This window comes from Carcharodon carcharias, chromosome 6, assembly GCF_017639515.1.
Source record: "Carcharodon carcharias isolate sCarCar2 chromosome 6, sCarCar2.pri, whole genome shotgun sequence".
Classification (NCBI taxonomy): domain Eukaryota; kingdom Metazoa; phylum Chordata; class Chondrichthyes; order Lamniformes; family Lamnidae; genus Carcharodon; species Carcharodon carcharias.
In genome coordinates this window covers 168285628-168309116 of record NC_054472.1, presented here as the reverse complement: position 1 = coordinate 168309116, position 23489 = coordinate 168285628, and the positions used below count along the sequence as shown (strand labels likewise).

General features: G+C 41.1%; 1 protein-coding gene across 7 annotated transcripts in view; it reads right to left on the bottom strand.

Moving 5' to 3' along the window:
• ptk2aa (protein tyrosine kinase 2aa) overlaps window positions 1-23489 on the bottom strand; it is a 551780-nt gene that overhangs the window by 296986 nt on the left and 231305 nt on the right. For all 7 annotated transcript variants that reach the window (XM_041189015.1, XM_041189013.1, XM_041189014.1 and 4 more), the window contains one exon: window positions 4256-4343. In XM_041189015.1, the coding sequence (XP_041044949.1) occupies window positions 4256-4343 (88 nt within the window). The remainder of the gene's footprint in view (window positions 1-4255; window positions 4344-23489) is intronic.

The following is a 23489-nucleotide window of genomic DNA, read 5'->3' as shown; positions in this document are numbered from 1 at the left end:
CGGGATAAATGGGTCCTTTTCTGGATGGCAAGCTGTAACTAGTGGGGTGCCACAGGGTTCGGTCCTTGAGCCCCAACTATTTACAATCTATATTAATGACTTGGATTCAGGGATAGAAGGTACTATAGCTAAATTTGCAGGTGACACCAAAATAGACAGGAAAGTAAGTTGCAATGAAGAAATAAAAAATTTACAAATGGATATGGACAGATTAGGTGAATGGGCCAAATTTGGTAGATGGAGTTTAATGTGGACGAGTGTGAGGTTATCCATTTTGATTGGAAGAACAAAAAGGCGACTTATTATTTAAATGGAGAGAAACTTCAGAATGTTTCAGTGCAGAGGGATCTGGGTGTCCTCATGCATGAATCGCTGAAAGCTAGTATATAGGCACAGCAGGTAATAAGGAAGCAAATGGAATTTTGGCATTTATTGCTAAAGGAATAGAGTATAAAAATAAGGAAGTGTTGTTGCAACAGTACAAGGCATTGGTGAGACTGTACCTGGAGTACTGTGCACAGTTTTGGTCCCCTTACTTGAGGAAGGATGTAGTTGCATTGGAGGTTCACTAGATTGATTCCAGAGATGCAGGGCTTGTCTTATGAGGAAAGATTGAGCAGTTTAGACCTACACTCGCTAGAGTTCAGAAGGATGAGAAGAGATCTAATTGAGGTATATAAGATGCTAAAGGGGAGCGAATGTTTCCCCTTGTGGGGCATTCTAGAATGAGAGGCCATAGTTTGAGGCTAAGGGGTGGTAGATTTAAATCAGAGGTGAGGAGGAATTACTTTTCTCAAAGGGTCGTGAATCTGTGGAGTTCAGAACCTCAGGGTGCAGTGCATGCCGGGGCGCTGAATGAATTTACAGAGGAGTTAGACAGATTTTTAATTAGTAATGGGTTGAAAGATTATGGGGAGAGGGCAGGAAATTGGAGTTGAGGCCGAAATGAGTACAGCCATGATCGTATGGAATAGCAGGGTAGGCTCGAGGGGCTGAATTGCCTACTCTTGCTCCTAGTTATGTTGTTATTATCCCTCCTCATCCTCTCAGCAGGTTTTGACTTGGTTAACTTCATCCAACACTTTTCTGGTGTTTTGGGTCCTTGGAACTTCTTTTGCTTGATTCCATTTTTACCTATCCAGTTATTTCAATGTTCCACAGCATCATTAGCAATGGTTCCTCTTCTCATCATTGATTTACCTCCAGAATCCCCTGAAGGTTTATTCTTTGTCACCTTCATCTACATGCTACCCTTGAAGACATGTTGGATGAGCTTACAGTGATGACAGCCTGCTCTACTTTTGTAACCCATCCACTGCTTTTGTGCTCCTTGTCCAACCTCTTGTTCTGGATGGGCCACCACCTTCTCCAGCTATCACTACCAAGAATAAAGCCATCAAATTTGATCTCCACCGCAAACTCCCTTCCCTCGCAACAAAATCATCCCTGGTCACCACCATAGGCTGAAACTGACTATTTGTAATCTCAGTGTCCTGTTTGATCCCAAACCAAGTTTCCACCTTCTATCCTTTCCAATACAAAGAATGTCCATTTTCTTCTGTAATATTGCCTGTTTCCACACCTACCCCTCCCCATTTTCCAGAGGCATTCATAAATGATTTTGGCATCGCCTGCCCCAATTATTATAATACTCTTCGGGCCAGTCTCCCATCCTGCACCCTCCATATAAGTCAGCTCATGCAAAGCTGTGCTACTCACATGCCATCCAAATTGAACATAACCCCTCTCTTTGTTGATCATGTTAGCATAGAAGTAAATGGAATACAAGTAAATTGTCTCAAAACCGGCAACCTTGGGACTGAGTCCGTGTTGGATTTCGGATCTTGCCGGTTTCCAGCTAGGGCCAGGCATCTAGAGTGTTGAGGGCACATTTCTCAAGAAAGGAATGCAAATGACAGTTTTGAAAGAAATCGAGGCAGTGCTGCAAGATAAACCAGGAAATTCTTTGGGGCTGCTTCAGGTCAGTCAGTTTTACTTTCCTGGAAGCGTGGCAAAAGCTCAGTTTATGCATGCAAACAAGGTTCCGCTGCACTCCAATGAAGTGTTAGTGGTAGAGTGGGAGCAGCCCCAAAGAGTTTCCCAACCATACATATAGAACAAAGATATTGGTGAGGAGGGAAAGTCAGCTGATGGCAGCTTAAAAAAAATGCCAAGTTTTCTCACATCATTGGTTTTCGGATAACCAGATTTGAGACACTGTACTTGTATATGGCACTGAAACAGGCCATTTAGCCCAACTAATCGATGATGATGTTTATATACCACACAAGTCTCCTCCCATTCTATCTATTTCATCTCAGCCATTCAGTATATATTTTACTCCTTTTTCTCTCATGTACCTTCCAGTTTCCTTTTGAAAGCATCTGAGCTATTTGCCTCAATCGCTTCCTGTGGTAGAGTTCCACATTCCAATCAATTCATGTAAAGAAATGTCTCTTTATTTCCAAAATGGATTTATCAGTAACTGCTTTGTATTCATGGTCCCTCACTTTGGATTGCCCCACATTTACCAAGTCCAACCTATACCTAATTTTAAAGGCTTCTATCAGGTCACTCTAAATCTTCTGTTTTCGAATTTCCTCCAACATGAAACACTACCTTTTAGTCCTACTCTTTGCTTTCTTTTGTTTTTTTTGGCCAATTTATGTTCCACTCATTTCACATGCAGTAACTATTGTCAAGAGATCCCAATACCTTCAGAGGTTCAAATTTACAATTCTTATCCTTGTTTATTAACTCATCTATCAGCTTATCCCGCAACCCATCTCTAACATTCTCCAATCCAAAAGAACTGCGCCCTATCTCCTTCTTAAAAATGCTTAACCTTCTGATATCAATGCATTGCGCACTTCTTCCTTCCTATACAAGACATTGGGTACATTACCATTTACATCCCACAATGTGTAATTTCCTCACTTACCCCTCTTTTTTAAAACATCATTTTTTGCCTAGGTTTTTGGGCATGACTCCTAATCTCCCTTTCTTCAGCACGTGCGTGTGTGCATGCGTGTCCATGATTAATTAAACTGGGGGGTGTTAGTAACGACAGCTCGTCAATGGGAACTGAGAGGTGAAAGGTAAAGGTGCTAGATGCAAGAATTTGTAATGAGAAGCTAGTGAAGTTGGAATTCCAAGTAACTAGGTTGGGTTTTAAAACTTGCATTAGGTGATAGGTAAGGACTTGATTTTTTCAGCAGCTAACTTTCAAAGGGAGTCTTAGAGACTTTTACAACTTAAAGGTTTCATAAGTAAACAAGGAAAGGTTATTAAATTTTATTTGACCTGAAAGTGGAGGCAATAGGAAAACATAAAAGATTTTTATATTTTGGAAAAGCGAGTTCAAAGAGGTGCTTAGGACAATGAAGTTGAGGATGAAATGGGAAAAAAAGATATTTAAGGAAAGATGTTTAGTTGAGTTGAGGTGGCTGCATGGGCAAGGTGTCCTGAGACCAGTGCAGTGCTGAGAAATTTGTGAATTTGAAACAGCCATCCAGTTTCAAGCCAGAAAAGCCTCTGTTTTCAGAAAGTAATCTGTTTTTGAACTTCCTTTGGATTTCCACAGCAGAGTGGAAGAAAGTGAAAAGTCATGGGGTATACTACATTAGAGCAGCAGCAGTTTTTGCCTTGGGTAATAATAATGGATTTTTATGGTTAAGAATCTATAAGGGAGCTGTTGCCAAGTCGTTTACCTGTGTGTTCTGACCAAATGGGGGTTTTTTGGAGAACTTTTTAGAAGGCTGTTTCAACTGTATAATTTTAATCTTGCATGTTTAAGTTTTTTTTTCCTTCTTGTTAATAAATATTTTAATATTAAAATCCTATAAGCATTACTGGGATTCTATGCTTCTGGGAACAGTAGTTTTCCCCTCATTTTCAAAATACAAAAAAAAATTATGATCAGTAAGACAAGCTTCTCTCTAGGATTTGGCTTGCTCAGCAAATAACATCGGCTGCAGTTGTACTAACATAGAAAACTTTGGGCGATCATTTAAAAAACTAAGCACTTAGATCTTCGGTGCACCTATAAGGCTGAGGGCGGAGTTTTCTAGTTCATCGAAAAAATACAGCAGTTACCAGGAAACATTAAAATCAAAATCTGCACAATTGTGTTTGGGAAAAGACACTAATTTGAGAATAAATGCAGATCTTTTCCACCTTTAAATTCATTGAGATCCCAACAAGTTATTCAAACATCCTCAGCCCACAAAATTGCATATTTCAAACATTAACTCACCTGTTGATAAAAAAAATGTAAACATGGTTTGTCTTCATTGAACTCATTCAGGAATCCTTTAGGTAGGTATCTGATTCGTAACTCATATCTGTAAGGAGATAAGAAAGCATTAATTAGCCGTTGATTTTAAAGCAAACAACACTGTTGAATGCTTTTTAATTCACATTTAAGAAAGCATTGTCAAACCTATTAAACATTAAATCATCAAGTTGGAATAAATTAGCATTTTAAAATTTTATTATTATTTATGCTTAATGAAGAGTTCAGGAGGGCATGCCAGGAGCAACACCAGGCATACCTAAAAACGAAGTGTCAACCTGGTGAAGATACAACACTCAAGAGCTCGACACCATTCAGGACAAAGCAGCCCGCTTGATTGGCACCCCATCCACAAACATTTACTCCCTCCACTAATGATGCACGGTGTGTACTATCAACAAAATGCACTGCAGGAACACACCAAGCGTCCTTAGACAGCACCTTCCACATCCATCTAGAAGGACAAGGACAGCAGACACATGGGAACACCACCACTTGGAAGTTCCCTTCCAAGTCACTCCCATCCTGAGTTAGAAATATATCACCGTTCCTTGACTGTCATCGAAATCTTGGAGCTCCCTCCCTAACAGCACTGTAGGTGTACTTACACCACATGGACTGCCTCATGAAGGCAGCGCAGCGCCATCTCTTCAAGGGCAATTAGGGATGTTGGCCTAGCCAGCAACACCCACATCCCATGAATGAATTTTTAAAAAATGCACGTGGCTTGCTGCATTGAGAATAAACAAGTGATTTACAGCAACTACTATCTTCATTTATATACAGCCTTTAAAACATTCCAAAGCACTTCATAAGACAAGAATCAGGCAAAAGACGGATGTTCAGCCAGAGGAGGAAATAATAGATGGGTGATTAAAGGCTTTATTAAAGAAGTACGTTTTAAGGAATGACTTAAATGATAGGTAAAGAGGCAGAGATATTTAAGGGGAAATTCCAGAGCTCAGGAACTATTATGAATAAATGTATGGCCCCCAAAGAGTGGGGATAGGATCAGTGTCCACAGAATTGTTACTGATCTGATGTAACCAAGTTAATTAACTGCCTCGAATCAAGAGCAAACCTCTGTCTCTTCCTGACCTCAATTCCAAATTTCACTGTCTGGTTTACTGGAACTTCCCAGCGTCTATGCTTCATATAATAGTGCTGGAAGGACACAAATCTAATAGATCTATGCTTTCATAGGGATTTTCACCTTTGAACACCAGACCCCATGTAGTCCTTCATTGCTCATGTTGCTAAGCTGATTCTCCTCAGTTATTGTTCACTACGCCCACCTGATGGCAGTTTGCTATCTGGGTGGATGAGGTTGTTTACTACCTCCATAATTTGTCCACAACACAATAAGTTGAATGTCCTGTACCACAACTTTGAGCGACACAATAGGCTTTTGCCTTTGCCCATGAAAACAGTAGCCTAGAGGTGGCTGCCTCACAATGTTAACAACTTGACTTGAAGTAATGCCAATATTTGCAGAGCTGTGAACAGGGATCAAATTCACCTCAGAACAGAACAGGTTTGAGATCAGAAAGCATTTTTGTCTTCCTCCATTGCATGCTGGATTTCAGTCTTAGGAAACTATCTGTGGCTTCTCAGATAGCTGTGCTATGGCTGTCCGGGTTGATTCTATGCTGTCTGGTAGAGTATCAAGTGCACCAAATGTGCTTGCACTGTGACAAAGCACCTTTTGGCAAGTTTTAAATTCTCACAGACATGTTTTATGTCAGGTGTCATATAAGGTACACAGTCAGGGTGAAATCGAGGGGCAATTGTTATCCTTGCAATGAGAAGTTATGATGAGTATTGACTGGTGCTTCTGTACCTCAATAAAAGCAATATTATTTTAACTATGTTGCCATGATACAGTCTAGCTTCTTTCTCGGCTGATCATCATTGGACATCGGTTGCTTGATGCATGTTACAATGTCTGAACCAAGTATCTGTGACAGTGATGTTATATGATGCACAGAACCACTACTTGACTTGCACTTATATACCATCTTTAGCAAATTACTCCAAGGCGCTTCACCGCAGCATCAACAAACAAAATTTAACTCCAAGCCACATAAGGAGCTATTAGGAAAGGTGGTCAAATAGTAGGTTTTAAGAAATGTTTTATTGGGAAAAGAGAGAGGCAAAGAGAAGGAGGGAGGGAGGGAAGGGAAAGGAGAGATTTTGAGAGAAAATTAGAGTTTAGGGCCTAGGCAGATGAAAGCACAGCCACCAACGGTGGAGTGATTAAAATAAGGGATGTGCAAAAAGCCAAAATTAGAGGAGGGTAGGGATCTTGGAAGGTAGGGCTGGACAAGGTTCCAGAGACTGGGAGGAGCAGGGTCATGAAGGAATTTGAAAACAAGGTGAGAATCTTCCAACTGAGTTAATGTTTCAGAGGTAAATGTGCCAAAATTAGTTTTGGTGCAGTCTGATGTGGCAGTCATGTCATCAGATGTAACCAGCAAATTAACAATTTCATACGTATTCATAGTGCATGTCCTTTTTTTTGTTTTTTGGATGTGGGCATTGCTGGTTAGGTCAGCATTTATTGCCCATCTTTACTTGCCCTTCAGAGGGTGGTGGTGGGTCACCTTCTTGAACACAACTGAGCGGCTTGCTCGGTCATTTCAGAGGGCATTTAAGAGTTAACCATATTGCTTTGGGTCTGGAGTCACATGTAGGCCAGACCAGGTCAGGGTGGCATATTCCCTTCCCTGAAGGGCATCAGCAAATGAGATCGGATTTCACAACAATCCAATAGTTTCACAATCATTGTTGAGACTTGCATTTTATTCCAGGTTTCTGATGGGATTTGATTTAATTAATGGGTAGAACTATACAAGGTGCCAGATCCTCACACCCTCCCATCTGGTAGCAGAACCCTCTGAAGGGATCTGGCTGCTCTACACATTCAAACCTCTCAGCGGGGAGTGTAAAATCCAGCCCATATATCTCTGAAGCATTAGTCCAGGCCTCTGGATTACTAGTCCAGTAAGATTATCATTACACTACCATCCCCTCATGATATGGATAGTAAAATGGTTATGGTGTGCTGGTGGATATCTAATTTAGTTAAATATCCAGTTTGAGGTACGTTAGTCTCAGTTCAGTAAATCCAGTTTAATTTGGAATTGCTTTGTTTGAATCTGGGATTACTGGGATTCAGCAGACACTTTAAAACATGTTTGTATTCGTTGCCTGCTAACATGATACTCCAGTGCTTATTTTCTTGGAAAATCAATAGCTCTAGCTTTGTCAAAGCAAGATTTACTTTTTTTTTTACAGATCAGGGCTCATTCAATGTGGATCAGGGTATAGTACTTCTATGTATATTACAAGTACTCATAATTTCATGAGATTATTACATTTGCTTTTAGTTTAACAGCTTCATGGTCCAGTGATCTGATCAATACACTGATTTGTGTTTCTAACTGCTTGATTGTTCTTAATATATGAAATATTCCTCAAATTTTAGGATTTTTATTGATGAACAGTTTGCCTGCTTCAAATCAATTATTTCATTCAGTGTTATATCTGTTTCCATATCAAGTCTTATGATATCTATATTGTTTTATCATTACTAATTCAGCATTGTCACCAAGGAACTACCTTGTTTCTTCAGCTCCTATTCCAAGTCACAATACTTCAATTAAAGTTTCTAAGGGCCCAATGCCAGGCAATTTCAATTACAATTATTGTACAGTGGCTGGAAAACATTTTGAACTATTATTAATCCCAGTGTCCCAAAGCAGCTAGTTTAAATTCTCCATTCTGACATTCTAATTAACCTAAAAGAATTTGCACTGACAGCTTCATGCAGATTAGTGAATGTTTACTTCACTATATTTCCATTAAATACAAATGCAATAAAGGTCAGCAGTAGATGCACCCTCAACATTTGTAAACTCTAAAAGCCTGCTGCAGATTCTTTCCACTTTGTCCTCTCCTTTCCTGGCAGCAGTGACTCATAATGGAATGTGTTTCACACACTAGAGATGGGAGGGGAAGGGAAAGAATGACATCATGTCCAACATTGGTCTGTCATCACCGAGTATGATGTTCTTCACATTTCTTAACGACAGTCACAAGGCAGAATCCAAAACAGGAACCACTGCTGTTCTGCACCCCTTCCCCACCTCCTGCCACTTTCCCTATTCCAGGAATAATAAATTGCCTCTCTGCTACTGGCAACCCAGTCCTCGTTAACTAACTTGGTACAGTCTAGCAACAAACCAGAAACTTTTCTGTTTTGGAATGACTCAATATCACATTGAGCAAAACCAATGGACTGCCTTAAATTAATTTTCAATTTAAATTTCCATCTATCAATGAACATTAACATTACAAAACAACGCAAATTTTATTTATTTGGATTCAGCTTGATATAAATTATTCCTTATGCAGAGTGATGGCAAAACTCATGTAGATCATTTTCATACTGAGTTGACGGTACTGTACTTAAGATTGGCTGCACAATAGTCTTATGTTTATACAAATTGGCTTTAGGGGGTGCAACAATATATAAAAGTGACCAGTGTAATCCAGATTACCCACTACAAAGAAACCATAAAATGTAAATATCATCAAAATTCAAACTCATTTACCCCATGAAGTTGTTTTTAAAAAAATACTAATTTACTTCTTTGATGAGGTAACAGTAAGGGTTGATGGGATTAGTGCAATTGATGTTCTGCATTTGGACTTTCAAGAGGTTTTTGACAAAGTACCAACAAACCTGTTAGTAAAATCAAAGTCCATGGGGTTACAGGGACAGAGGTAGAATGGAAAAGTGGCTAAGCGACAGAAAACAAAGAATAGTAGTGAACAGTTGTTAAATTAGACAATGAAATATATTGTGGTGTTCCCCAATGAGTTTTGCTCTTCTTGATATGTATTAATGATCTGGATTTAGGTACACAGAGCACAATTTCAAAGTTTGCTAATAACATGAAACGTTGTAAACATTAGGGAGGATAATAACAGACTTATTATCTCACAGATACACTGGTGAAATAAGAAATTAAATTTAACACACAAGTGTGAAGTGGTACATTGTGGTAGGAAGAACGAGGAGAGGCACTGCAAACAAAACTGTATGACTTGAAAGAGCTGGTTCAGGAACAGTGTGACAGAGAGAGATGCATGAACACAAATTTATGAAGATGGCAGGAAGGTTGTTATAAGGATGTTACTGATCCTTGGCTTTTTTCTATTCTTTCATTGGATGTTGCATTGCTGGGAAGCCAGCATTTGTTACTTAGGCAAGATACCAAGAATGCAACTTTGAAACTGTACTCCAAAATGGAGTCAAAACCTTCAGAAAAGGCATAGTGTGAAAGAAAGAAGATTGCAGCAAAGAAAGAAAATTCCCAAGGGTAATCCATTGTATTTCAGAAGCTTCTTGTAAGGCCATTCAACATGAAATTGAAGACACCAGTGTTAGTTTTTAGGCTTCCTCCAACACATTTTCACCTAATCAGTTTGAAAGTGAAAACTATCATCAAGTTATCATCAACTTTATTCAAACTGAACTAACGGTCAAAGTTACTCAAGCCTAAAACTTAGAGACTAAAGCAAACATAGAAACATAGAAAATAGGAGGTGTAGACCTTCGAGCTTGCTCCACCATTCATTAAGATCATGGTTGATCATCCAACTCAACAGCCTGCTCCCGCTTTCTCCCCACATCCTTTGATCCCTTTCACCCCAAGAGCTATATCTAACTCCTTCTTGAAAACATACAATGTTTTGGCCTCAACTACTTTATTTCTCAAACACATAAGCCAAATAATGAATAACACAATACTTGTGTGAGAGAACTGGACTTATGTGAAATGCACTTAAAATTTGTCTACAAGTACCAGAGTAATGCCACAGTTTCTATGCAAATCAAGCAGCAATTACTTAATACAACTTATTTATTTTGTTCTAAAATCTATCAAATTAAGGTAAAACGAACATATGTAAATAACTGTGGTTGTCATTTAGCAGAGTTCAGGAAGCCATTCCTCAATTTGATAATCTTGGATCAATTTTGGGACACATTCTTTCTAATTCTACTGCTCAATTTTCAACCTCAAAGGGTACACCAGCTATATTCCAAATAGCATGGCCCCAATACCCCAGTTCTACCTTGGTATCACAGTTTGCATGAAGATGACTCCTTTGTAATTCTGTCAATCAATCAGAACATCCAAGAACTAGAGCCAAATTTGAGGAAGGCTTAGCCAAGTTCATATTATCAAAATAGTTAGCGATTTGTCAGGTATTAGTTTTGTTCCTGAAATTAAACATTTGGCAAAAGTAATGCAAGTTATTGTATTATTTATTGTTGCTGTTCATCTTTTATTTTGATGAATGTTTAAATCCCAAACCACAGGCTGATAGGATTTGACCTGCTGTTTCTTGGAAATGCAAACCAAATACAGTAAACATTTTTGTCCCCGACTCAACTCTATATTATGCAGGTGAAGTCACATTTCATTTCAAAAGGAGCAAGGTCTCACGAATGGGAGCAGTCAGCACAATGCATAAGAGAAGGATTTGCCAAAAATCAAACGAACAGTCTACAAGGAGTTAATCTGCAGTTTTCAAAATTATGTATTCTGTTTTCTTAATTTCTGAGAATGGAAGTTTTTTTTATAAAACAGTTGAACCTTTGCTTATTTGTGGGCACAGTGTGCAGTCTTGAAATAAAATGGTGGAAAACATGACCCAAAAATCCTCTGACCACCACCCCACCCCGCCAACCTTCCGCTGAAATAGAACAAATCTTTTTGAAGTCATCAAGTAAATAAATCTTCAAATCTTTAACAGCATTTAAATTTGCATAAGCGAACAGGTAAAATGCCTTATAATTGCATTAAAAAATAAAGATACTGCATTTTCTCTTAAATTACATTCATCCACGCAAATAAAAAATGCAGCATTCATATACATCCTAGAATACTTAATCTATTAGGCTGATATTTACAGAACAATTCCAAATCTTTTATTGTTACACGCAAAATGCATAATAGTATCCACATCAAGAAGAATCAGTAGGCACACAGTTTGCTGAACAATTACACTTTATCATTCATTCCTGAATAGCATTTTAATTGACATATTCTGTCATTTAACAGATTCTAATGTGTAAATCTGAAAATAATGCTTTATGATTCCAGCAAATCTGTCAGTAAATTTATCACCTCCAAATTTGGCATATCATTTGTGAAATAGTACACACACTAATATAAGCCAGATGGAATACTTTAACACTACTGATGCCTTCTAGAAATATCTTTGAAATTTGAATTATTCAGATCACCTCCACAAATACACAGGTAACATTTGTACATTTTGTACACGTTCTTGTAGCAAATAGCCCTCTGTGTTTGGATGCTAGAAGCAGAGAAGGCATTAAATTTCCTAAAATGTTCAGCACAGGAGGCCATTTTGCCTAACTGGTCTGTGCACGTGTTTATACTCAGCACAAACCTCTTCCCATTCCATCTATCTGATCTCAGTCTTTCGGCGTAACTTTCTGCTCCCTTTTCTCTTAGAGTGTTGTTTTGTTCCTTCTGAAAGCATCTAAACTATTTGCCTCATCCACTTCGTGATGGACTCCCACCACACCACCCCCATCCCCAACCCCCACCCCGCATACACAAGTTCCTGTTTAATGTTGTCCCGTTTTATGTTGCTTTGCTTTCATGTTGGTCATTTAATGGGCCCTGTATTCTCCTTTAGCACAAAAGTTTCATTTTAAAGTCATTTTGTGCCAATCTGACTTAGGGTCACGTGACCTGATCGGTGCCATCTTGGAGTGACCTCTGCTGCTCCCTAACCCTCCCTCTCACTGTGAGCGAGGGCTCTGGTGATTAAAGGGGCAAGCAGGAAGTTGGGGGGTGGGGGTTTCGGCAAGAGGAAGGATTGGTGACGTCTCCTCTGTCTTCCTGGCTGAATCTTCTCATTTTAGCCAGTCACAAGCCAGCAATTCCAGGAGCTGGTGGGGATGTTTGACCGCTTTGAGGATATCTCTAAAGTGTTTCCTTTTTCCTCCTGGGAGTCTCCTGCCATGACCAAGTTCCAAATAGAGCAGTTGCTTTATGAGTCTGGTGTCAAGCAAATGAATGACATGCCCCAACCAATGACCAACGGAGCTGGCTTTGAGTGAATACCACATCGAAGCAGGGTACATGTTTATCAAATCACTAAGTGACCTTAGCATTTCAGTATTCAATGCAGTTAGTGCATGTAATACAGGTTAAAGTCCATAATAACAACAGAATGCGACCTTGTTGGATTATGTACATGCAAAGCAAAGCACTACGGACAGTGCTTTGCAAACTATTTTGCTATGTGACCTCATTTTAACTCGCCACCACTTTGTTAAGGGCAATTTGAAATGAGCAACAAATGCTAGCTTTGCCAGCAATGCCCAATCCCATGAACAAACAAAAAAGAAAAAAAATCGAGACACCAACAAAAATACAACAGCAATAAAGCAGCTTAGCAACATTCAGTATATTAAGTACATCCATTATAGATCAACATATAATAATACATCATATAAATAAGAAAACCTGTGTTTTTGAAGCACTTTGAGAAACTATTATTTTATGTAGTTATGTTGCTCCTCTTCCCAAACTGCCCCAGTAACTCAGCAGCCCCCATTCCCAAATGCCCTACCTACCACACGCTTACTCAACAGCCCCTTTCCCCACTACACCATCTCATACACACACTCTTAGCAGCCCCTCTTTTCAACTTTCCTGCCCCCACTCACTCAGTAGCCACAGCCCTCCTTCCCAAATCCCCTCCCAACTCACTCACTCAGCAACCTGGCTTGTCCAACATATTACAGCAAAATGGGCTGCCATGTGAGCCTAAAGACCCCTTCATGGCCAGGCCCCTTTTACTAAAAACCAGAGTCAATTTAAGACAACCAGCTGAGACTGAGCTGCTCCCTCCTCCTCCTGCCTGCCGAAACCCACGGCTCCACCAAGTGGCCAGCAATAGAGCACATCCTCCTGGTGGGATGAGTGATGGCAGCCAGGTCCAGGCATGAAGAAAGCAAATGGCATTTTGGCCTTTATTGCAAGGGGATTGGAGTACAAGAATGAAGTCTTGCTACAGTTTACAGGGTTTTGGTAAGACCACCATGTGTGCAGCTTTGATCTCCACATTTAGGAAAGGATATATTAGCACTGGAGGCAGTACAACACAGGTTCACTACTTCAATACCTGGGATGAGGGGATTATCCTTTGATGAAAGGCTGAGTCAATTGGGCTTATATTCTCTGGAGTTTAGAAGAATGAGAGGTGATCTCATTGAATTCAACAAAATTCTGAAGGGGCTTGATAGGATGGACACAGAGATTGCTTCCATTGCTCGGGGAATCTAAAACATGGGGGCACAGTCTCATGATAAGCAGCCAATCACTTAGGATTGAGATAAGAAGAAATTACTTCACCCAAGTCGGCTACGGTCTACTCCTGCTCCTGTGGCATACGTTCTTATGGCTCTCTCGGGCCTTGCTCCTGGCCTCATTATTGATGGGAGATTTTCCAGCCTTTCTCAGAAGGCCACAATGAAGGCTCCGAGGGGAGGCAGATGTCGAAATAAAGTTGAACGGTTGGAATTCCAGGTTCCAAAAATCATATTTCTACCAAACAGTGCAAATTTCTCATTCCTGATGATTACAGGGCATTTAGAAAATCATAACATGATTATTATTACACAGATTTATGAAAGGGAAATTGTGTTTGACAAATGAGTTTTTTGAGGATGTAACTATTAAGATGGATAAGTGGGTACCAGTGGATGTTGTTTATTTGGGTTTCCAAAAAACATGCAACAAGAGGCTATTACACAAAATTAGGACTCATGAGATTGGTGCTCATGTATTAGCATAGTTCGAGAATTGGTTAATGGCCGGAAAACTGACAATAGGAATAAACAGAGCATTTTGAGGTTGGCAGGCTAACCAAGCAGTGTTCTGCATGGATCAGTACTTGTCATCAGCCAACTATATTCCTTACTAAGTATGGGGACCAAGTGTAATGAATTCAAATTTGTTGACAATGCAATGTTAAGTGGGAAAGTAAGCAGTGATTAAGCAAAGAGGATACAGAGGGATATCGACAGGTTTGCCATGTGGCAAGAATATAGCAGATGGAATGCAATATGGCAAAGTGTGAAGTTACCCACTTTGGCAGGAAAAATAAAAAGGCAAAGTATTTTTTGAATGGGGAGAGACTGGGAGGTATTTCCATTCAGAAGGACCCAAGTCTTCTTGTACATGAATCACAGGAAGTTAACAATCAGGAACAGCAAGGAAGGTAAGCTAGTTTTTGGTGCAAAGGAGTTAGAGTACAAGTGCAAAGAGATCTTACTACAATTATAAGGTCATTGCTGAGACCACAGATGGAGTATTATGTGCATGTTTTGGTCACTTTACCAAAGGAAGGTGTTACGATCCCAGCTGATGTTACGCTGGGCAAGTCAAGTTCCAGAGTGTAACCTGGCTTGATAGATCCGAACTACTATTTTTCTTTAGAAACCGTGAAGGTAACAAATTTACACTTATAACAGAACTTATAACAGAAAGAATAAAACATTTACTAAACAAGTAAAATGAATTGCATTACACCAGGCAAAAAGATTGGGAAGATCTCAATACAAAGATAAGAAAATGATCTAAATATTCACAATTCCTTCACCCTAGCTATATCTTTACAGACACACAAAAACTTGGAAAGATAAAGCAGTTTTCCACATATATCTTACACTCTGATATTCAGAGTAAGCATGCGATACATGAAAACCAACTGGCAAATTGCGGTCAGTAACTGATACAACCAAAGCTAGTTTCTCTGGGTTTCTCACAAAAGCCCAATCGGATGCTTGTCGCGCCATGAGCCAACCGGTTTTACTGAAACTCTGCCTTTCTCATGACGGTTTCCAATCTCCACATTTGAAGAACTTGCCCTGGAATTCTCTTCAAAAGTCACTCCCACTCAGCCAGCTTCCATAAGGATTCACCTCCATGGTTTCAATCATAGCTTCCAAGATTCCTTTCCTGTGGATCGCCGAGTACACTCAAGCTTCACCTTCCAAGCACATGTTAAAACCTTTGGCCATGTCAAGCAGAACACCACTGCTCGAAAAGGGTATCTTTGCCCTTACAGCCGGCAGCACAAAGTCACTAACCTTAAGTTGCCCTCTTGGATCTTCTGGGCGTCTTTCAAGCCCACTTCGCATCAAGTCTGCTCCCAGCAGCTGTGTTTTTAATTTGGAGCCTTTTCCTCTGCTCATGTCACTTATCTCTACTCAATGGGATCTATCTCTGATTCCTGTCTTTGTCCTTTACCTGGAACTGTCTTCTAAGATCCTTTCACAGAATCACGGAATCTCACAGTGCAGAAGAGGCCCTTCAGCCCATCAAGTCTGCACCGAAACATGAGAAACACCTGACCTACCTACCCAATCCCATTTACCAGCATTTGGCCCATAGCCTTGAATGTTATGACATGCCAAGTGATCATCTAGGTACTTTTTAAAGGATGTGAGGCAACCCACCTCCATCACCCTCCCAGGCAGCGCATTCCAGGCCGTCATCACCCTCTGGGTAAAAACGTTTTTCCTCACATCCCCCCTAAACTTCCTGCCCCTCACCTTGAACTTATGTCCCCTCGTGACTGACCTTTCAGTTAAGGGGAACAGCTGCTCCCTATCCACCCTGTCCATGCCCCTCATAATCTTGTACACCTCCATCAGGTCACCCCTCAGTCTTCTCTACTCCAACAAAAATAACCCAAGTCTATCCGACCTCTCTTCATAACTTAAATGTTTCATCCCAGGCAACATCCTGGTGAATCGCCTCTGCAACCCCTCCAGGTGCAATCACATCCTTCCTATAATGTGGCGACCAGGACTGCACACAGTACACCAGCTATGGCCTCACCAAGGTTCTATACAACTCCAACATGACCTCTCTACTTTTGTAATCTATGCCTCGATCGATAAAGGCAAGTGTCCCAAATGCCTTTTTCACCACCCCACTAACATGTCACTCCACCTACAGAGATCTATGGACACAAATGCCAAGGTCCCTTTGTTCCTCAGAACTTCCTAGTGTCATGTCATTCATTGAATATTTCCTTGTCAAATTACTCCTTCCAAAGTGTATCACCTCACACTTTTCAGGGTTAAATTCCATCTGTCACTTATCTACCCACTTGACCATCCTGTCTATATCTTCCTGTAGCCCAAGACACTCAACCTCACTGTTAACCACCCGGCCAATCTTTGTGTCATCCGCAAACTTACTAATCCTACACCCCACAGTCATGTACGTCGTTTATATAAATGATAAATAATAGGGGACCCAGCACAGATCCCTGTGGTATGCCATTGGACACTGGCTTCCAGTCACTAAAGCAGCCTTCTGTCATCACCCTCTGACTCCTACTACTAAGCCAATTTTGAATCCACCTTATCAAATTACCCTGTATCCCATCTGCATTTGCCACCTTTATAAGTCTCCCATGTGGGACCTTGTCAAAGGCTTTGCTGAAATCCATATAAACTACATCAACTGTACTACCCTCATCTACACACCTGGTCACCTCCTCAAATAATTCAATCAAATTTGTTAGGCATGACCTCCCTCTGACAAAGCCATGCTGACTATCCCTAATCAAATCTTGCCTCTCCAAGTGGAAATAGATTCTCTCCTTCAGAATTTTCTCCAATAGTTTCTCTACCACTGACGTGAGACTCACTGGTCTGTAGTTCTCTGGCTTTTCTCTACAACCATTCTTAAATAGCGGAACCACATTTGCTGTTCTCCTGTCCTCTGGCACCTCCCCTGTGGCCAGAAAGGAATTAAAAATATAGGTCAGAGAACCTGCAATCTCCTCCCTTGTCTCCCTCAGCAGTCTAGGACACAAATCATCCGGACCTGGAGATTTGTCCACTTTTAAGCCTGCCACCAACTCCAATACCTTGTCACTCCCTATATCAATTTGCTCAAGAACCTCACAGTCTCTCTCTCTGAGTTCCATACCTTCATCCTCATTCTCTTTGGTGAAGACGGATGTGAAGTATTCATTCAACACTCTACCGGTGTCCTCTGGCTCCACCCATAGATTGCCCCCTTGGTCCCTAAGGGGCCCTACTCTTTCCCTGGTTATCCTCTTCCCATTGATATGTTTATAGAATATCTTGGGAGTTTCCCTACTTTTACCAGCCAGAGGTTTCTCATATCCCCTCTTTGCTTTCCTAATTGCTTTCTTAAGCTCCATCCTGCACTTTCTGTACTCCACGAATGCCTCCGCTGATTTGCTCCCCTTGTACCTGCTAAAAGCCTCTTTTCCTTCTCATCGTATCCTGAATATCTCTGGTCATCCATGGTTCTCTGGGCTTGTTACACCTTCCTATCACCCTAGAGGGAACATGTTGAGCCTGTATCCTCCGAATTTCCTTTTTGTACACTCTCCACTGCTCCTCTGTAGATTTCCCCACAAGTTGCTGTTCCCAGTCTACCCTGGCCAGATCCTGTCTTCTTTTACTAAAATCCACTCTCCCCAAATCCAAAACTTTTTTTTGCAACTTGTCTTACTTCTTTGTCCATAACAAGCTTAAATTGCACCATGTTGTGGTCGCTATCACTAAAATACTCCCCCACCACCACCTCAGCCATCTGTCCGACTTCATTCCCCAGAATTAGGTCCAGTGCTACGCCATCCCTTTTTGGACCCTCTACATATTAACCTAAAAAGTTCTCCTGTACACATTTCAAGAGATCCATGCCATCCAAGCCCTTAACACTATGTCTATCCCAATTAATATTGGGAAAGTTGAAATCACCTAATATAATTACCCTATTATTGTTTTTACACACCTCCACAAATTGTGCACATATCTGCTCCTTAATTTCCCGCTGACTGTCTGGGGGTCTATAATAAACACCTAACAATGTGGCTGCCCCTTTTTTATTCCTAGGCTCTACCCACAAAGCTTCACTCGATGCCCCCTCCAAGATATCATCTCTCCTTACTGCAGTAACTGATTCCTTAATTAATAATGCAATGCCTCCTCCTCTTTTACCCCCTCCTCTGTCTCGCCTGAAGATTCTATATCCAGGAATGTTGAGCTGCCAATTCTGTCCCATCCTCAACCATTTCTCTGTGATGGTTACTATATCACAATTCCACATGTTCACAATTCCTTTCTGTCCCACTCCCTGGTTTAGGGCCTTATTTGTGGTATGGGACCTTCTGTCCCCCTGCCCAGGATACCTTCACTCAACTGCCACTTTTATTAAGGTCACCTGACCTGCAGTTTCCCTCTGTTTCACTCCTTTCCCTTCTGTGCATCTGCACAGGGCCAGTTCTCAGTTTAAAGACGATGAAATCAACCAGATTCACATTTGTGACCCTTTCCTGGCCGGCACATGCATGAAAAGCCCGAACTACATTATAAAAAATGAACTGCCATTTCCCGGCCAGCACACACGCAGAAGGCCCATTGCCCAGTAGGAGCTAGAGTTTCCAGCCTCCAACTACCAATCTAAAACTAAGATAAGTTTTTTGGGTTTCCCAGGCTGGCCTCGAAGAGAGTGCAAGAAGCTTCAATAGACTGGCTTCCGGAATGAGGGGGTGACCGGAGGAAGGATTGAGTTGACTACTCCCTGGAGTTTAGAAAAATGAGAATTGATCCAACTAAAACTTATAAAATTCTTAAGCAGCTTGAACAGGTTACATGCTGAGAAAATGTTTCCCCTGGTTGGGCAATCTAGAACATGGGGGGGAGGGGGCGGTCATAGTTTTAGAATAAGGATGGGCCATCAAGAAATTTCTTCACGCAAAGGGTTGTGAATGTTTGGAATTCCCTATCTCAGAGGGTTGTGGATGCTCAGTTATTGGGTACATCAAAAGCAGAGGTTGATATATTTTTGGGTGCTAAAGGAATTAAGGGGTGTAGGGATGGCGCAGGAAGATGTAGTTGAAGTATATCAGCCATCTTGTTGAATGGTGGAAGCAGGCTCAAAAAATCTTATTTCCTACATTCTTACACATTATTCAATTTAGTGAGCTGGGTTTTTAATGATGTGATTAATAAAATTTGATGAGCAGAACTGGCCCTGTAAAAATAATTTTGTAATCATAGAATACTGTTGAATGCCCAATCGTGGATATGAGGTAATTATTTTTTTTTAAAAAAAAGAATACTTTGGCTTCTACCTTCATCCCATGTGTTTGCCCAAATCTTTAACTTGCTCACTAAAAATTTTTACAAGTGATTTCATTACAGTGCTTTTTGTTTCCTGTTTGGGGAGCTGTGAAAATCCTTTAATGTGACTGGCTACTCGGGCAGCCTGATGATATCACCCCAGCTTGGGAGTGCTCAGCACTGAAATCAGTAGCACTGCGGTGTTAAGGTGAAATTGCTGACAGGGATATCTCTCAGCAAGGCTTATCGAGAGGTCAGCGGCAAGGACCCATGCTTCACCGCGAACTATAAATTCCGGGCCAACATCAAACAGGAGGAGAAATGGCAAAATTGGAAAACTCAGAGATAGAGATAGCGATTGACAGGAAGGTTGCTACTTATTTTTGTTAGCATATCAAAATCGTTCAAAACCATGTTTATATTGAAGTTAACTGATTGTTTCATGTGGCACAGAATCATATGATCCAATGTGACAATGCTGTATCTTTAAAAGAGCTATTCAATTAGTCCAACCCCACCAGCCCTGCAACTTTTCATTTGTAAGTGAACAATTCTCTCCTCCCACTCACTAAAAATAAGTAACCAACAAACAGCAATAAGTCAACTACAACTGAGACTAACATAAATGAGGTAGAAATGAAAATGAGTAGATACTCAGAAATGGATAAATTACCAGACAAATTTACTGAGCCTACAAGTGAACAGTATAGTTATAGCAATTAGAAATTCTTACTAATTTGCTCTAAGTAGCAGAAGCAAAAAGATACATTTCTTGAACTAATCCTCAAAATAGAACGATTGTCAAGACACTTGTAACATGGCTATTTAATACTATGGAGCTCTGAGGCTAGTAACCAGGTGGCTTCGGTCTGACAAGAGATCTGAGCATAGGCAGCCAATATAAAGATACGAATCAGTATCTCTTGTCCCTGTTCCCCTTTCAAACCTGATTTTGATCTCAATAAATATTTACTTACCAATTAAACTTAATACTTTCATCAGATTGCTAGGATGATGTTTGAATTCTTCAGCTTGCCCGGTTTCTGAAACATCTCATGATCTGACTTAAATCACTTAAATCAACCTGTGATTTCAGGATCTCCAGCAACTGCAGCCAGTCTTGAGGACCACTGATAGACAGAATAATACTAATGGCTGTATTCAAGAAATTTTGCTAGATTAAACTATGGTTTGTCCACAGGGACACAGCACTGATATATATTGAATGCATTGGCATACCAGACCATGAAGTATATTTCTGTACAGCTGCTATACGGTAAGATGCTATGATAACAGCGGTACAATACAGAAAGAAAGGCCAGAAATGACAGCTATAGGATGTGCAGCACTATTAAACAAAATGCTTTTTGTCCTACAATGACAATCTAGTTCTAATTTTTAAACAAGGCTAAGAATGAAAATCCTATAAACCTTCAACCATGGTTCCATTAGTTTGATTTCAATAGTCGGTAAGATCATTAAAAGTCATCATTGGAACTGCTCTATATCACACATAGACAGAGAAGGTCTCACCAGGAATAACTGACAACTTCTAAAAAAAGGATGAGTTTAAATCATGAGGTGAAATGAAGGGAATTAGTGGCAATGTGCTGCAATAGATTTACAATTTTCTGAATGTTGGTCAGCAGAATGTTGCAGCCAAAGGTTTTGGATTCTCTCAGATGCCAGTTACCGGTGTTTTGTTTTATTTATTCGTTCACAGGATGTGGGTGCCACCAACTAGGCCAGATTAATTGCCCATCCCTAATTGTCCTCACGGTGACGGTGGTGAGCCGCCTTCTTGAACCGCTGCAGCCCATGTGATGTAGCACCCACAGTGCTGCTAGGGAGGGAGTTCTTTCCTTTAAGATTGTGGAGCAATTTGATACAGTGGCTTGTTAGGACTTTCATAGGGCAGTTAAGAGTCAACCACGTTGCTGTGGGTCTGGAGTCACATGTAGGTCAGACCAGGTAAGAACTGTAGTTTTCCTTCCCTAAAGGAACCAGGTGCTTTTTTATGACAATTGATGATAGTTTTCTGGACACCTGGACAGAGACCAACTTTATATTCCAGATTAATTAATTGAATTTAAATTACAGCAACCATCATGGTGGGATTTGAACGCGTGTCCCCCAGAGCATTAGCCTGAGCCTCTGATTTAGTAGTCCAATGACATTCGACCCATCTGGTTCACTGATGTCCATTAGGGAAGGAAATCTGCTGTCCTTACCTGTTCTGGCCTACATGTGACTCCAGACTCACAACAATGCGGTTGACTCTTAAATGCCCTTTGAAATGGCCTACCAAGCCACTCAGTTGTATCACACTGCTAAAAAGTCTAAAAGGACCACCCGGCATTGACGTAGGCACCGGAAATGACAATGGCAAACTCAGCCCTGTCAACCGTGCAAAGTCCTCCTTACTAACATCTGGGAGTTGTGCCAAAATTGGAAACTGTCTCACAGACTAGTCAAGCATCAGCCTGATGTAGTCATACTCATGGAATCATTCCTTACAGATCATGTCCCAGACACTGCCATCACCATCCCTGAGTATGGTGTGTCCTGTACTACCAGCAGGCCAGACCCAGGAAAGGTGGCTGACGGCACAATGGTATACAGTCAGGAAGGAGTTGCCCTTGGAATCCTCAATATCAACTCCAGACCCCATGAGAAGTCTCATTGCATCAGGTCAAACGTAGGCAAGGAAACCTCCTGCTCATTACGACATACTGATCCCCCCACCTCAGCTGCTGAATCAGTGCTCCTCCAGGTGGAACACCATTTGGAAGAGGCGCTGAAGATAACAAGGGCACAGAATGTGCTCTGGGTGTGGGAATTCAATGTCCATCACCAAGAAGGGCCCAGTAGCACCATTGCAGACTGAGCTGGCCCAGTCCTAAAAGACATAGCTGCTAGACTGGGTTTGCGGCAGGTAATGAAGGAACCAAGAGGGAAAAACATACTTGATCTCATCCTCACCAACCAACCTGCTACCGATGCATCTGTCCATCACAGTATCGGTTGGAGTGACCACCACACAATCCTTGAGGGGACGAAGACCCATCGTCACATTGAGGATACCCTCCTTCGTGTTGTGTGCCACCACCACCGTGCTAAATGGGATTGATTTCGAACAGATCCAGCAACTCAAGACTGGGCATCCATGTGGCACTGTGGGCCATCAGCAGCAGAATTGTACTCAAACACATTCTGTAACCTCATGATCCAGCATAACGCCAACTCTACCATTACTACCAAGCCAGGGCATCAACCCTGGTTCAATGAAGAGTGCAGGGGGGCATGCCAAGAGCAGCACCAGGCATACCTACAAATGAGGTGTCAAACTGGTGAAGCTACAGCACAAGACTACTTGTGTGTCAAACAGCATATGCAGCAAGTAATAGCCAGAGTTAAGCAATTCCACAACAAAGGATCAGATCTAAGCCCTGCCAAATTCAGCTGTGAATCATGGTGGACAATTAAACAACTCACTGAAGGAGGAGGCTCCACAAATATCCCCATCCTCAATGCTGGGGGAGCCCATCACATCAGTGCAAAAGATGAATCTGAAGCATTTGCTACAATCTTCAAAGCAGTGTCAAGTGGATGATTCATCTCAGCCTCTTTCGGAGGTCCAAAGCATCACAGATGCCAGTCTTCAGCCAATTTGATTCACTCCACGTGATATTGAGAAACGAATGAAGGCACTGGATCCCGCAAAACCATGGGTTTTGACAATATTCCGGCAACAGCACTAAAAGCTTGTGTACCAGAATTTGCCACGCCCCTAACCAAGCTGTCCAATACAGCTACAACATTGGCATCTACCCAGCAATGTGGAAAATTGACCAGGTATGTCCTGTACACAAAAAGCAGGAAAAATCCTCACCGGCCAATTACCACCCCATCAGTCTACTCTCAATCATTAATAAAGTAATGGAAGGGGTCATCAATAGT